At 42.9% G+C, this 16,660-nt stretch overlaps 2 protein-coding genes across 4 annotated transcripts in view; one reads left to right on the forward strand and one right to left on the reverse strand.

The window, feature by feature from the left end:
- Positions 1-242: 242 nt before the first annotated feature.
- On the reverse strand, positions 243-911 carry LOC135319274 (sterile alpha motif domain-containing protein 1-like). The gene has a single exon (XM_064478792.1). It carries the CDS (start codon positions 909-911, stop codon positions 243-245), a length of 669 nt encoding a protein of 222 aa, XP_064334862.1.
- Positions 376-16,660, forward strand: part of STK38L (serine/threonine kinase 38 like) — a 67,537-nt gene continuing 51,252 nt past the window's right edge. For 2 of the 3 annotated variants that reach the window (XM_031443902.2, XM_064479142.1), the window contains exons 1-2: positions 376-455; positions 5,546-5,642. The gene's annotated coding sequence lies outside the window, so the exon portion shown is untranslated. Of the gene's footprint in view, positions 456-5,545; positions 5,643-6,187; positions 6,286-16,660 lie in introns of those variants that run through there. The other variant, XM_031443904.2, reaches the window with a different exon arrangement.

Consider the following 16,660-nt stretch of genomic DNA (forward strand, 5'->3'; position numbering starts at 1 on the left):
AGTATCAAGAAAAACTCTGACGACATTAAGGACACGTGCCTAAAGTGGCAACACTAAAGAGCAGCCTGAATTAGCTTTGGGCAGAGAATAGGGAGTGGGGTGAGGCTGCGAAGGGAGGGGCGCGGTGCCTCCTGGCGCAACGCCGCCCGGGCCAATCAGGAACTCACTAGGCACAAGTGGGTGGGGCTGCGGGGGCCGGCGTTGACGACAGAAGGCTACTTCCGGCTGTGGTGCGTATGACGTCAGGGCCGAGTCGGACCGGCCCAGCCACCGAGAAGCCGAGGAGGGAGGGCTCGCGAGAGTTCAGGAGGGCCGCCCCGAGATTCCGGCGCGGCGGCCGGTCCCACCTCCCGGGGGCGGGGCGAGGGCGGAGCGGGCAGAAGGGAGCGGACGGGCGCCGGGCTGGCTGCGGTCCGTGTGGAGGCTGAGCCGGCCGCGGGCGCGACCGGAGGCAGGTGAGTGCGCGGATGCGGCGTTCCGCGGCGGCGGGAGCCGGGGCCGTGGCTGGCCGCGCCAGCGCCAACTCCGCGAGCGGGAGCCGGAGGAGAGCTTACGTGCCTTCGGGTGTCCAGGGAAAGCCGGGCTAATTTCGGGGCTGGAAATGTCTCCGGGGAAGCTCCGGCGGCGGCCTTGGCCCTCTTGTTCCGCGGGCTGATGCTGGCCCCGGGTGTCCGGAGAGGTGGCCTCGAGCCCGAGGAGGCATCTTTGTCCTTCCCGGCTTCTTTCCCCTTCCACCCCTCGGCCCCCGAGCGCCGCGCTCCGGGTTCTGGCTGGGCTTCATAAACAATAACAAACGTCGCGGATCCTCTCCCGTGTCCCCTGCTCTCCCGTCCCGTGCCCTCCAGCCGATGCCGCCGAGGGGGAGGATTCTGGGCATGGCTCTGAAATTGTGGGGGCTGTTTGTGTACCATTCCTAAAAACTGATGCGTCAGATTGCTAAACATTTCTCAGATAGACACAGTAAAGCCGCCCAGCTCCCTGAAGCCACGGAATGTTCAAAACCGGTCTCCAAACCTGCCCCCACCACGGGAACCCTGGACCCTTCTTTTCAACATCTTTCCCCCCACCCCACTCCCTTTTTTCCCACCTTTGCCTCCGGGGACAAACGAGTGGTCGGTTGTTCCGTATGGGAATAGGAAAGCTTGTGCCCGACTGAGTAAGACACATTTCACCTTTAAAAAGTTGTCAGGTTGATAGCAAAGGAGCAAACTTTATTTTTCAAAACCAGTGACCCTCCGTTTACTGATGCCGCGTTTGTTTTGTGGAATCGCTTTTCGGGTTGTAAGTTTGGAGGAAAGATATTAAAAAAAAAAAAATGGGGAGTGGGGCAGGGAGAGCTGGTGGTGCTGGAGCAGTTGGCTCGTCCAGAAAGTGTGATGTCGTTCCTCACTTGATGAAACGCAGAAGCAACGCTCTTGTACATTTCACGCAACTTGTGATAAGTTTTGACAGAAGCCAGTTGCTTGGAAAAGGTGGCCCGAGTATTAACTTTACTACTACTAAAATTTGAGGAAACAACTTTATGTGTTTTTAATGTATGCCTCCTGGCTGTAAGATGGAAGTGAGATTTTGTCTTTTAGGGACTGAGTGGAGTGGGGGCTTAAACTTGTCCGGTCTCCCTACTTTAAGGGAGGGTCTATTGTTTAAGCCCAGTTTTGCTTATCCAGGGCAGATCTTTGAAAGTTCTTTGTCTCAATCGTAGATGTATATAAGATACTGTAAACCTCTTTGTGTTTGGCCTTTCTTTGTATGCCTCAGGATATATAAAACAATTAAGTTTATTATACTCTCTACCCCTGAGAGGTATTGTATGTGAATTGGTCACTCTTGTGACTATTTGAGGGGAGAGAAATTAGTCCAAAATAGGATGTTAAATTATGATGACATTTGTTCATTGCCTAGGTTCATCAAAGTACTTTTATGTAAAGAACCTTCATCTCAAAGGATGGACACAATGAGATCAATGGATAAATACAATGGATTAAAAATTTATTTTGTTTCGATCTGGTCTATCTCTGTGGTACTCTCCTTGTTAAGATGGCTGATAACGTTTCCCATTTGGTTGGGATATGTTTAGAATGAGAAACAAACTGGGTGTGTTAATGTGCTCCTTTGAAAGGCCCTGCCACTGGGAAATGAAAAAAAAATTAGACTTAGAAAAACCACATTAAATGGGTGCAATTCTTTTTGAGCCTTTTGTTTTTGAGTTTGTTTTAAAATAAATCAAAGAATAGAGACCAGGGATCTTGGTGCAAATAAAAAGATGTCCTCAGCAGTTTTACGCTGAAAACATTAATTTCAAAAGGTAGGACACTATTTAAAAAAAAAAAAAAAGGAAAAATTGTACTTTGTAGAAAGTGGTAACAAAGCCATGGAGTCAATTCAACCATTTGTTTTCAGAAAAGTTCTGTCCTTTCAAAGTAAGGGCAACATCATTATGTTAGTAAAGTTGAATAACACTTTAAAAAGTGTTTTGCCAGTGATCTGAGATAAGCTGGAAGGGTTTTTTTGCATGTGTGTGGCACTTTTTTGAGTGAGAAAAGAGGGCACAAATCAGAGCTGGAAAGATTTGCATCTCAATGTAATGTTAAAATGATTTTATTTTACATAAACAGTGGAGGGTCAATCAAGCAAGCATATTGTCCTCTAGCACCCCCAAGATTACATTAAAATCAGCAGATGGGCAAGTTATGATTAGGTAGACTTAACATATGCAGAAATTATGCTACTGTATTTTTATATTAAAAGCACCATAGACTTTTTGAATGAAATAATGGAAGTAAGCTTTTAAAGCATAAGAAATTAAAAAATAGTAATTTAAAAAGATAACCTCAGTCAGTAGTTTAAAAATAATAAGTGAATCCTTCTTTTCCTCCCCTCCACCCCCCAAATGTTCCAGTCTTCAGAGACTATTTAGCAAGGTATGCCCAGTGCTTCAGCACACTGATTACATAAAGCTCCTGTCTGCAGGTAAAGTTTTGCTAATTGACAGGGCATTATTATTCAGAACCTTTAGAGAGAAGGAGCTGAAGGGCAGCCATGAACAGTATTTGCTGCCAGGTATACTCAGATGAGCTGTGGTCTCTGTCCTCAAGGAGATAAAAGCTAATGGAGGGAAATATACCCAGATAACTAAAATACACAGTGCATTTTGTGGAGAAGCCAAGGAGGGAGGGATTAAATTCTGCCAGACCAATTAAGGAAGGCTTTCAGCAAGGAAAGGCATTTGTGTATGATTTAGTCATGTGGTAATTAAAATAAGCAGCCACTTTATGTAATGCTGCTTGCTGCTAAACCCTTACAGTACTGATTTACCTGGGTTTGATCCTTACAACAGTTGTATGGAGGAGGTGTTTTTATTCCCATTTGGCAGACAGGGTAACTGAGGTACCTAGAAAGTGGTAAAACGAGGATTCCCGCCCAGGCATTTTGCCTTACTATACCTGTCTCTGTGCTTCACCACTCTCCTTATTTTCTGTTCACCTCTGATGGTCTTTGTCAAGTCTGTAGTTTCAAAGATGTGATGTGAGAAAATATATTCCTCTGGCACCTAAATGTAGGGCTCTATTTTCTAGAAAGAGCTTCAAAATAATGAAAACCCAGGTTAATAATTTATTTTTGGCATTTTAGATATTTGTTTCATTTTTGGAAGTTGCTCTTGGTGCAAGTTAAATGTAATCATTGAGTGGGACTTCTGAGAAATTTGATTTATTATCTAGCACCGTACCCATAAGGATTTAGAAGTAAGAAGTTATAACTATATTAACTCCTTTACCTAATGGAATGTTTGAATCATGGTATATTTTGGCTTGTAATTTTTTTTTTTTAAACCACTTGGCACTGGATATTTTTTGGATTGAATTGTGAGGTTGGAATTTAGTTAATGATTGGATTTCAGTCTCAGCCCTTTTAGTTTTTATGTCCATAAGCAGCTAAATTTATAATGGCTGAATGAGTGTTTTGGCTAGAGTGTTGTATGTGTATAAAGTGAGAGAAGTCCAGTCACTGATACTTTATGTTTGGGCAACTTTGGAAGCTCTTTGGGACTGTGAAATGAAAGGTGCTGTAGAAATGCACTGGGTCCGGTAGAAGCCTACTTAGTAAATGCTTCTTTGTTGAATGAATGGTCCTGCTCAGTTTGTCCATGAAGTTTTAGGAATAGGACACTTTTGTTATTGGTTATCTAAGTACTGAAATCACAATAAACTCAGGTTTGTCTAGGCAGTGGATGGGGTACTGTCTGTCCTTACCTGCCTAGCAAGACGCAGACCCTGGTGGACCTACCTCGTGGCTTTAGGTAGAGCTGCAGAGAAACAGTCTTTGTGAATGAATTTAGTAAGTGTCGTCTTCTGTGAGTGGCACAGGTCCTAGAAAACCTTGATCAGCTTAAAGCCTAATGGGAAAGGTAGCAGAACTGAAGCCAGGATTTAGAGCCCATGTATTTACATTTCATTACCATAAGATAAAAATGGCAAAACACGTTTTTAAAAAAGGTATTTTTTCCACTCAGCTTAAATCAATAGTGATGGTACATTATTTCCATTTACGACCCCTGATTGACAAAATTTTCAGGATGATCAGCCCATAATTTCAGGGAGATGCTTTTAAGTCTACTGTGCTTTGTTATTTAAAAAAAAAAGTTACATGTTCCTCTAAGTACAGGTTTTGTTTTGAAAGGCTATTCTCAGTAAAAAGGAGTGTGAGCTGGGAAAAGTCAAAGGGAAACCAAGCATCCTCTCACCTCCTTGCTGATAGATTTGGGGGGGCACCTTTTCCCATTATAGGCTAGTGTTTGTCTCCATTGAAAATCTGCTGAGACAGGCAGCCCCCCTAAGACCTTAGCAGTTACAGGGCAGATGGTGAGCCACTCATTCACACCGATGTTGTGTAAAATCAAAAAGGCCTCAAACTTCTGCAGTTTGTCTGTGGCTTATGATAATAGTACCTGTATTATGCTCAGCTTTTAAATTCTTAAAGAAGCGCCTTGCTTTTCCCTGAACTAACACCAGACCAGTTGACAACCCAAACCGATGCAGATTCCCTGGCCACACATATGGAAGGCTTCCTGTTTCCCTTGTCCTTTGCTGATTCTTACTGATTCCAGGGGTGTAGACTTTTCACCTGTTTACATGGTATGTAAGCCGCTGATCCCGTGCGCAAAGGTAGCATCTGTTGTTTTTTCACCTTTTACAGTTACTTGCCGTCTCTCTTGTCTCATTCCGGTGGGGATTCTATTCCCCTTCGTCCTAATTTGGGAACACTTACTGCTTTTGCAGTTACCGAGTATGTTGGAGTTAATAATGGTTAACACCTCAAAATCAACCACAGGTACAACTACTTCCCCAGAATACAGAACAAGATGGCAGAGACTTAAAGGACTATGCCTGATTGCTAATACCATCGATTTTGGGCAAGCAGAGTTGTTCCATCTTTGCTGTACAGCCTCACTTTCATTCTGTCTATGCAAATTTAGAAAATTGAAAGTTTGGAATCAGAGAAGCTTCTGTACACATCAATAAGTGCCTTTTTTTTTTTTCCTTCCCAGTCCTGCTCTCTGTCCATACAGTCATTGCACTTCTGCTTTTATGACTTGGAGATTCTGGCTACGCTTCTCTAGATTCTTCAGCGGTGCAGGAGACACGGTAAGTGATGTGTGAGTTTATTATGAAAAATGCTCTGTGTAATCTGTATTTCTCAAACACTGTCCCGCCACACAGTGGTGTGTAGCCTCAGCTCTCTGTACATCACCTTCCCAGCTGACATGTTCTTGGCTCCTTTTTCTTCCTGAATGTCACCGATCAGGGTACAGGTCTAATAATAACGTTATCAGCAACAGTAATTGTTTACTTAACACTTACTATCTACCAGATACAGTGCTAAGTACTTTATATAAATATTATCTCATTTAATCCCCACGGCAACCCTCTGAGTTATCATCTCTGCTTACAAATGAGGAAACTGGAGCCTAGTAAAGTGAAGGGCCTAGGGCCGCTCTGGGTTAAGTGGCGGAGTTGGAAACTGGTCCCTGAGGTCTGGGTTTCCTTTCTCTTATATTGCTTAATTTTATTAAAAAACTTCTCCTTTGCTATTTAATTTACCTCCTTCTTCTAGTCCAGCCTGAATTTTCTATCTTCCCTCTTTCCCCTCCTTTTTTAGGAATTATTTACAGTTTTGCTGTAAATCACAAATTCTCTTGGAAAAAGTGTACAGAAACATTTCAGCTCTATTCAGATTTCCTGTAGAGGGGACTTGCTCTTGGAGACAGCTACTGTAAAAATAATACTGGTAAACCTTATATTTGTACTGTGCTTTAGAGCTTTGTAAGGCATTTTTACACATTTCTCACTTACTCCTCAAAGCAAACTTAAATTCGGGTCTTTAGATTAAAAGCTGCCACAGGCAGTTTGCTAAGCTGATAGCTGAGTAGTAGTCTTGCCCTCAGTAGTCTTAATGCCAAAACAAATGATGTGATCAAATGTTCTGACTTTACTCGAGCCAGTTAGGAGCAGGTATATATATCATGGCAGCACACTGTTTTCTTAAAACATGTTATAGTTTTGAGCTTCCTTTTTGGCCAAAATTGAGAAGTTGGAACTTTAGTTCTGCATTTTTAAATCATATAATGTTTTAAGTCCTCAGTTCTTGTGATTGAGGTGAATGGTAGTTAGGTTGCCGTCTACCTCATTCTGCACGAAACTGTTGCATTTAACTAAACTAATTATAATGAAGGAATGGGCTGGAGAGAGGAGAGGTATTATTTCAAACGTGAAATGAAAGAATTGGGGGTTCTAACAAGGGCTTGATGAGATGTCTTACATTAGCCCTGTTGAAGGAAGTCGGTTGTAAACTTTAAAGAATGGATAAGCTACAAGTATTCACCTCTAGAAAGTTGTGTTATTTGAGGGACCAGAGAGTTTATTTAAGGATCCATTTTAAAAATATCTTGTGCCAGTATGTTGTTTTATGCCATTTCGTTTTTACTGAGCTGTGGACCTTTTCACTTGTTAAGCACTTGCCCATTGACTAGTCCCCATTATGGAAACACCACGCCATGTTTACCCTTCGTATCTTTTCTGTATTCGTCAGCAGGGGCTGGTTGCCTGCTTTTTAACACTAGGGAGTTGCCTTTGTTGTGTTTTTACAATAGAGATCCATTTCATTTGGGCACATCTTTCAAATCTGGTTAAGGGTATTCTCCATATGTCCACTATTAATCTCGCCAAACAGAATAGACTTTCTGTTTTTGTGGCCAGAGTGGAAAAATTTCAGTCTTCTGAATTGTATGTATTTGACCCACTGATACTCTTATTACTAGCAAATCCGAAAGGAATCACAGACTCAGAATATTTTAATGAGGTTAAGCATCACAGTTCAATATTTATCAGCTATTTTCTGGGCAACTGTATTAGGTACCATGGCAAGAGAGAGACGAGTAAAATGTATTGCGCTTTTACTTAGAAAGGTTCAATCCAGTAAGAGACATAATGTATGGGTGCAAATAACTATAATTCAAGCAGAAAGTAGTAAGCAAGTAACAGGGCACGGTGGGAGCAGAGGAAGGAAAGACTGCTGGCTGGAGAGATTAGGGAGGCTTCCTATATTAAGGTGAAATAGGAATCGACCATTTATGAGTGAAGGACACTCCAGGCAGAGAGAGATTAGCGTGAGTTGGAAATATCTCTGCAACACCTGAGAAATTATATATGTTAATTATTTACTTCTTTCTCCGCCCTATTGGATTTGAGCCCGTTCAGTTTAGAGAACAGGTGTTTTTCAGCTTTTCATTCTCTGCATCATCAACTGCTCAGCCCGGTACAGTTAAAATTGTGCTTTAGTAAGAGTTCAGTGTCAGTGGTGCATATGGAATGGACTCAAGGGAAGAGGGAGCAGAAGTGAGAAGACCAACGAAGAGGCTACTTTAATCTAGCAGATCGATAACGAAGTTCTAAACCAGGTGGACTGGGACAGAGAGGCTTGGATGGATGGGTGTTGCCTCTTCATGTTGAGACGTCGGGAGTTCTTTGACTCTGAAGTACCTATGTGGTACAAGTCGTGCACCAGGAGATGCAGTGATGGAGAGACGTGGTACCGCCCCAGAAGGCAGGCAGGCAGGCAGGCAGGCAGGCAACTACAGAGCTGCTCACAGGTTTAGAAATCACTGCGATGGCACGGAGCTGCTGTAACGGAGGAGCACTGAGGGAGCACCTGAGGAAGGGGAGCATCTATTGGAGAGAATCAAAGCAGCTTTCCAGGGAGGTGGTAGTGTTTGAGCTTAGACTTGAAGGGTGAGTAGGAGTTTTTCAGGCCAACAAGCAGCAGGAAGACATTATGACATAGAACGTAAGTGACAGTTCAGGGAGCCATAAGAACCTGAGTTATTTTAGTGTCGGGACAGGAGGCTGGAAAGGATAAATGGGTTTGTCCTAATGCAATAACATTTTATTTGCCACGTTTTCTCATACTTACTTTTCATCAGCTTTAGCGCTCTGAGCTTTTGTAAGGAAGTGTATCTGTTGCCCCTTCCAGCCTCGGGGCAGCGCCCCTGCTGTGTTTCCCACTCAGCCTGCAAGTTTGCTGCCAGCGATAAACTATCTCTTGCTTCCATTCTGTGAAATTAGACAGAAAAGGGAATGTTACCATTAGCTAGAGAGAGAGAAAGAAACCCACTAAAACCCCTTTCTTGGGTGAATGCCTGGAGCAGCGAGGGTGGCTGTGTAAGGAGAATGCAGCATCAAAGCGTAGCTTCAAGAGCACTTGGCTTGAGGGAGGGGATTGTGGTTGGAACGTAATTATTCACCTTTCCCATAAAGTTTTATGGCACCCCTGAAACTTTCCCGGAATTGTAATATCTAGGGCTGAAGTCCTTTTATTATGGATCTAGCGTTGATTTTTTTACCCCAATCTTCTTTACTCTAGTGCTTATTATGTTTTAATAACAGCATGACTCTAAACTTCATATGGTGTCATTGTCTCTAGTTTGCCCCGCGTCCACCCTTTTCAGTCGTTCAGGAGCCCCCACCTGCAAGTTGTGATTCTGAACCTTGCTCCACATGAGAGCTAGAGCTGAGCAGCAGTCTAGGTTCCTTTTCACAAGGACTTACTTTCTATAGTCCTTTGTTACTTCTGTCCTGCGAATTGGGCCACTGACACAGAATATAGTTGTTTTCTAAGGGCAACCAAAAAGTATATTGTAGATGCCCCAATTAGATTTATATCCCTTGTATTTCGAGGCAGGAGAGTTGGCAGCTGTGTTAGCTTTAACGCCATCAGTGGTAATAAAAGTTTATGGGCAGTGCCAGGAGGAAAATGAAAGACAAGAACAGGAGGAGAAGAAGCCTTGTGGAGGGCGGAAGGCTGGGGACAGGACGTGCGTATGGTTAAAAGACGTCAAGTGCCTCTAACACCTGTTCCAGGTGCCCCTTGGTGGGGCCGGTGCCGTATTTTAAGGTTAAGTTGAGCTGCCTGTAGTCCTGTCTAAAAATGACGGTTTGTTTTAATCAGATATTTCTGGATTTAATTTTTAAAAATGTGTGTACCTCTCTCTCTCTGTTTGTAGAACTGAGCAGAAAGGGAAACAGAAACCAAGACAACTTTAAATAGTAGTGAAAATTATGGCTGCGTTTCTGATGTGTAGTAAAACGTTTAAGGACTTTAAACTGTAGGTTATGTGTAGTCCCCGTCAGACAGAAGGTGACAGAAAAGGAAGGAAGGAATAAGCAGGCACACGTGTTTGGGTGAAAACTGCATTCTCATACCAGCCGTGTGGCCAGACCCACAGAGGGAAAAATAGGATGAAGAATTAGATCTAGAGCCTGTGCATCCTGTCCAGGTCAACCAAGCACTCATTCCCTCTCCGAAGCAACAGCATCGAACAGGAAGACACGTTAGTTCTTCAAAATGTTTTTTCATCATTGGAATAAAAACAGGTATGATTTTAGTTTTTCTGTAATGATGATAATAAATTATTTCTCAGATTGTGGGAAATAACTGGATTGAATGAACGTCTGTGAGTCATTTGCAGAGTTGAAAGAAGCTGTGGAGGTCAAATAGGCTAGTTCTCTACTGTGAACGCCCCCTGATCTGTGAATTCCCTCTAGGCCCTGAGAAGTGGGAGTTTAGTCTTCGCCTAAATATTTTAGTTCCTTGCCTAAAGATAAGGAACTTAACAGATCGCAGGAGAGCTGACTGGTCTTTGAGCCCTTGCTGTTTCCAGTCCTCTTCTCACGCCACGCACCCTGGCGTCTGGACCATCTCATGTGCTCTCATGTCTTCTTTGGTGACAACTCTGTGATAATGACTTCCACATCTGACCCCCCTTCTGACCTTGAGACTCCACTGTCCATCTCTTTCCTAGCTATCACCACCTGGACGTGTTCCACAAGTAACTCGGATTCAAGGGGAGTATCTTCCCCCTTCTCCAAATCTTTCTCACGCTCCTTCCTTCCTCCAGTGCATGACGTTATTCTCTATTTGGTTGCCCAAGCCTTAAACCTGGGAATCATCCTTGACGGCTCCTGCTTGATGGTCACTCACATCCCGGGCTTTGTTAAGTCCTCCTTACCACCTCTTGAATTCCTTCCATCTTTGCTCTGTCTACAGTGTGAGAATCTTCACGTGGACTCCAAATTACTGACACAGCCATCTTTCTGCATCAGTCTTGCCCTCTTCCAATCCGCCCGTCTTCCACGTGGTTGCCAAGAGGTTTCTCCTAAAACATAAATCTGATTATATAACTCCCGCAGTTAAAATTTCCAGTGATTCCCCACAGCCTCCTCCAGACTCCTTAGCTTGGCATGTGAGTCTGAGTCCTTTTAAGAAGTGGTGCCCATTTGCTTCTCTAGCCTTATCTTTCATGGCTCCCTCTACTCACCTTTGCAGCTGTACTGAACCGCTGGCATTCTCTGACCTAGGGTCTTACCAGCTGCTTTCTGGAATGCCCTTTCCCACACTCTTCCTGGGTAAGTCCTGTGCTTTCTTCAGTCCTTGGCTTAGGCATCTGTGCTCTCAGGGATGCTCTCCTGGACCGCTTCTTTTGTTCAGAGTTGTTTGCGCCTCCTTTGCTTTCCCACAGCATCTTGTTCGTAGCTCTTTCATGACATTTCTTTTTTTATCTTAAAACACAGCCATACTAACATTGTAAACGTTCACCACGTGCCAGAACTTGTTGAGCTTTTACCATGTGTCAGATGTGGGGACAGTGTTAATTGGAAAGTTCGTCCTTATGCAGCTTTCAGCGGGTTCTCATCACAGAATTAGAGAATTTCGTGTCACCACAAAAGTGATATTTGAAGACAGTTATCTTCTATCTTCTCTGTTTCGGGCTAAGTATGTTCATTTTATTTGTTGACACCTCAGATTCCAGACTTTTTACCTTCCTGGCCACTCTCCTCCATATGTGTTATATTTTGTTAGTTTTTTCTCTTAAAACGTGTGGTTCAGTTTTAGGTAAAATACAGTTGTCATAAAGAGAGGCAGGACTTCACAGGCATGTAGTACCTGGATGTAGATCATTATATTTAAGGTATAGACCTTACTTTCCCAGGTCCACAAATGTGAATTTGTGTGTATGAGTGTCCAGAAATAATCAGGATTATGGAATTGACTTACATTTAGCAAGTGACCAGGAGACTGACATAGAAACAAGAATGTCAGCTAATGAATTTGTTAATGTAACTGAGTAGAATGGAAACTTACGTCATTTGGTCGGTGCACTGTCACCCCAGAAGGGCAGTTTGCATGGGAAGCGGTCATTCTGACCATAACGGGTCATCTTAATGGGGCATGTCACCAAGCATGATAGCTGACAGAACCTCTTTTATCTAAGGATGCCCCTGCCCAGCCCTGCCCGGGATGTGGTCAGACTTTTCCATCCCGGACAGTGTTAGGGGAACGCAGGCAAAATCTTGCTTGTTAAACTCCTGCTTTTTCCTCTCTAGGTTAATGGAATGCTCTTCTGTTAACACAGTCTTTTCTTTAGCCGGAAGGAAACACAGTTGACAAGGCTTCAGCTTTCTTAATGCACATTCTGATCCTGCCTCCCAGAGAGTACACCCTGCTCACTTGTGATTGGGTTTGGGTGTTCCCAAATATTTTCAATTACACATTTGCTTGGAATGACTTATGTTGATAGCTCATTTCTGATCCATTTGGTTCACCCTGTTATGACTCCCAGAGAGTAACTTAATTTTCAAATTGTGAGGACCTTTTACTTTGTCCCTCTGTGCTGACTGTAGGGCATTGCCGACTATTGAAAACTCCTCCGGGGAGGAGGCTGACTGATACGCCACGGAGCACGGCATTCACTTTACCTGTTACTAACCAATGTCTATTAACTCAGCCTAAGGTTAAGATCATGTAAATTTGCGGGGCAGCCATTCCACACTTAATTTGTGTCAAGTTTTTATTCAACAAAAATCTTTAGTTATTCTTTGTGTATATAACAATTTATCACAATTTATACTTAGCATTTGATCATATTTGCATCCAAATGTAATTTATACCTCCTCTCTATTAAATTTCATTTGTTAAAGTTAATACTCTATAAAAATTGGCTTGGATTCTGACCCTGCTGTCCCACCTTTGATTATTCTATAGGTTCCGTTCATCCTCATGTTTTGATAAGGATGTTGTCGAAAGCTTTATCTGGCTCATTAGTAATATAACTGCCTAAGCCGAGTGAGTTTTACAGAACTTACTTATGAACATTCTGGATTTTTGTTGCTTATTCAATTATAAACACATCTACTACTCAGCCCATTTTTCTTCATCTTTGTCCCTTATTCCCCTAAAAAGAATTGGAGAGTGGAGCTTGTTAAATACCTTTCAAAGAGTCACATAGATTGTCTTGTAGATTTGCCAAGAAAAGAAATAAAGTTACTGGGCAAGACTTGCTCCCCATAAATCTGTGCTGATTTAAAAAAAAATTTTTTTATCTTTTAACTTTTCTTTTTCTTTTCTTTCTTTTTTTAAAAATGTAAATACTGGGAATTGAACCCAGGACCTTGTGCGTGCTAAGCACATGCTTTGTCACTGAGCTGTAACCCACTCCTCGCCCTGTGCTGATTTTCAGTGATCACCTGGCTCTGGTCAGAAGCCATCTGCTTTATGGTCAGTTCTAGAATTTTCCTCAGGCTGGATGATAAACACAGCCGTTTGTATTTCGTAATGTCCATGTTCTTTTGTAATGTTCATGCTCTTTCCTCATTTTGAAATGATGGGCAGCTAGTCTCCTGTCTTTCAGCAAAGCTCTCTGGGCTCTGTCTTTCATCAAAGTGTACTGTAACATTTGACAGAGTTCCCATGCAGGCCCCTGACACGCGAGCTGGTGAGCTGGCCGAGTCAGAAGATCTGCAGGGCGCTGGGGCGGCTGTCCTGTGGCCTCCCCTGTCTGGGGGCTTCCCCTCCCTCATCCCGGGTCTCTGCCTTCATACGTCCTTCTCAGGAACGAGGCTGAGCTCGAGTGGGGAACGTGCACTGGATGGAGAGTTCTCCTTAACGTAGGGGGTTGCATCTGCCTTTCGAGGATGCTGTAAAAATAGAAAGATGTAAACTGTAAGGTGGTATTCAAGTGTGAGATTTTTAAAAAGCAAAAGAGGAATGGAGGTGGTTCCTTTTTTCCTGCCATGTATTAACTACACCATTAGCCAGCGTACCCAGGCCTGTTGTAAATTTTCTCTTCCAGACATAAATCCAGAAGCCCCTTAATGGTTTCTTAGGGGCGGCTCACTGTGGGCATTTTGCCTCCTGCTGTCATTCTGAGTGTGTTTTGTAGGTGCCCGTGTTCTGTGTGTCTCCTACCTTTTTATCTGTGTGTTTTTTTTGAATCTAAGTTCATCAGGAGAGCTCTTTGTGTGGCTTGTCTTTTCAGAATCTTCCCCTTTTTTCTGTTGTTAGTATCCGTTGCAGGTTATAACCAGAACTCCTTTTTTTTTTTTAATACTAAATCATTTCAAGTTTTACATTTTCCTGTGTGACTAGAATGAGTAGGGATGATATCGTTTGGTTATACCTTCCTTTTCCCTGTGTTTTTCTGACTCATTTTCTTTCTTTAATTCTCTTTCAGAACTTCTTTCCTGAATCCTTCTAGTGATGTAACTTTAGGAATTATTTACACTAAAACCCAGACGTTTAAACCTGGTATTCGATCAAGTCCTGTATCGATATGGAACATTTTCCCTTGTTATTTTTAAAAATTCATTTGCAGTTTATAATTTACTTTCAACAGAGTTTAACACGGACACTGTCTCCAGGGCAATATTTATGTTTTCTGCTTCTTTTTTATTTTCCTCAGAGAACTTCGTAAAATAAAGGTATTTCACACAGGCATTTAACATAGCAGAGCCCAATAAGTGGAAGTTCTTGTGTGTGTAATCAGGAGTCACCCAGAATCCTCGCGGTCTCCAGAAGCCCTGTGCAGTCTGGCACCTCGTAACGCTGAGCTCTTTGTGCCTTACCGCTCCCCCCACCCACTGTGTTCTTGCCGTGCCAATTCCCTCACTGTCGCTTACACCTGCCTGCCTCAGGGTCTTTGCATCGACTGTTGCCTGTGTGGTGCCCCTTTCCCCCCGGTTCTGAAATCACTTTTTCACCTTATTACAATTTTCTTCCCGGTGGAACCTTTCCTAATGACCTTATTTAAAATGCTAATGCCCCTCCCAGCCCCTGCTGCTATTCCCTTCCTAACTCGGACTCAGGCCCCGTAAGGGCAGGTATTTTGTGTCGCCTGTGCCCTTAGTGCCAAGGACAGGTCCTGGCCCACAGTGGTTGCTCAGTAAATATTTGTTGGGTTAATTAATCAAGGCTAGTGTAACTAGAGCTGTACTCTTGAGAACTTCCTAAAACGTCCAGTGCATCTTCCCTTTTAGAGCCTTAGGCCGGTTTCACTTTTCTTCCCTCTGAACTTTCTGAAATCTGTGTTCCCTAATTATGTCTCATGTTCCCATTCCTACCCATTGTAACAAACCTCGTAATTACTCCCAGGTTTCCCAGTTAATTATTTCCATTTATTCAGCTGATTTCTTCCCAGTGGTTCCATTCATATCCTGAATGTTTCTTTCCCTATCTGAGAGATGGAAGACTAAACAAGGCATTTTTCAGATGCCTTGAGTTTTAGCTGTGGGAGAGTTCTAGCAGATATTCCAAAAGTTGAAGTCCCCATTACAGCTCAAGTTATTTCCATGTCAGCTTCAGTCTAAAATATTCCAGATCAACAGTTCTTTAAGCTTCTACTTTTTTATCATTGTTCAGTTCCCCAGTTCTGAGTCCCATCCCGTCAAATCTCAGTGATGCTTAGTGGTATCATTATTTTTAAAATGTCAATTTTATTTCTTTCTTTAATACCTATATTCTCTGTGTGGGTTTGTGGGGACCTAAGACCGTATTGTTGCTAACACCCTTCCTATTTGTTTTTCTGCAAACAAATAACTTGCTAGACCATTCTCATTATTGTCTTTTTTTTTTTAGAGCTTGTCCAGCTTCTTTTATATTTACAGTAATACCTAGACTTTTTCTACCTCTTCTTCCATTTTATGCTTAAAGTCCACTTAATCAGTGACTCAAAATTACACAGTGCCTTCTAGGAATATAGTCAAAGGAAACAAAAACACTAACTTGAAAAGATATCTGCACCCCCCCATGTTCACAGCAGCATTATTTACACTAGCCAGGGCATGGAAACAGCCTTAGTGTCCATCGATGGGATGAATGGATGGAGAACTTGTGTACACACACACATGACAAGTTCTGAAAAGTGAAGCCTAAATGAGGTTGGAGAAATTAAGAAAAGCTTTATAGAAGAGGGAAATTCACCACATTCTTTAAATCCAAGTAGAGGGGAGAGGAAGGGCCGTTTTTATGTTTAGCTCTTCCAGGACTTGACAGTAAAGTTGATTATGGCATGTCTGTGGGTTGATGAGGGATGAGACTGGCAAATAATGGAAAATAAAGTTATGTAGTTAGGGTGGAGCCAAATTACGGGGTTTAATAAAAACCAGGAAAAGAAGTTTAGATTGGAGTGGAAGAAAGAAGGAGGCTTCAGACGTTTGTGAGCCTAGGAATGACTTCATTTGAGGTTTATATCAGGAGCAGTGACTTCAAGATGAGGAGAATGGCGTGAGGCAGACCCACCTGAAGACTGCTACAGTGATGTCACCAACCGCGCAGGCAGGGCCTGGGCTGTGTGGTGATGGAAGTGAGCAGAGCGAGTAAGGCGGGATGGGAGGGAGGTTTTGACAGATTTTATTAATGTACTTAAAGTGGGAAATGGAGAGGTGGGAAAGGGAGAATTCAGACTGCTTTCCAAGCTTTCTGATGGGGAGGAAGGTTACTGCCAGGATAGAAATAGGATTACTGGAAGATTGGCTGCACGGGAAAAGTTAGGTGTTTACTTTCAGACATAATTAAATACGAGTTATCCGTGAGGTGTTTAAGTTGAAATGACAGCTAGAAATATGAGCCTGCCGGTAGGATGGAAAAATCAGAAGGTGTGTCACTCAGGTGTATGGCTCATCCTTGCAGAGTGGTGCCTAAAGGCACGAGGAAAGGTGGCCTCTCTCTCTTGAGAGTTCGGAGACAGAGTCAGGGTCTGGCATTCATGGATAGCTTCTTACAGATAAATCCGAAGTGATGCCAGTATTTGTGATGATTGAAATTAATTTAAAAG

Source organism: Camelus dromedarius, chromosome 25 (assembly GCF_036321535.1).
Source record: "Camelus dromedarius isolate mCamDro1 chromosome 25, mCamDro1.pat, whole genome shotgun sequence".
Taxonomy (NCBI): Eukaryota; Metazoa; Chordata; class Mammalia; order Artiodactyla; family Camelidae; genus Camelus; species Camelus dromedarius.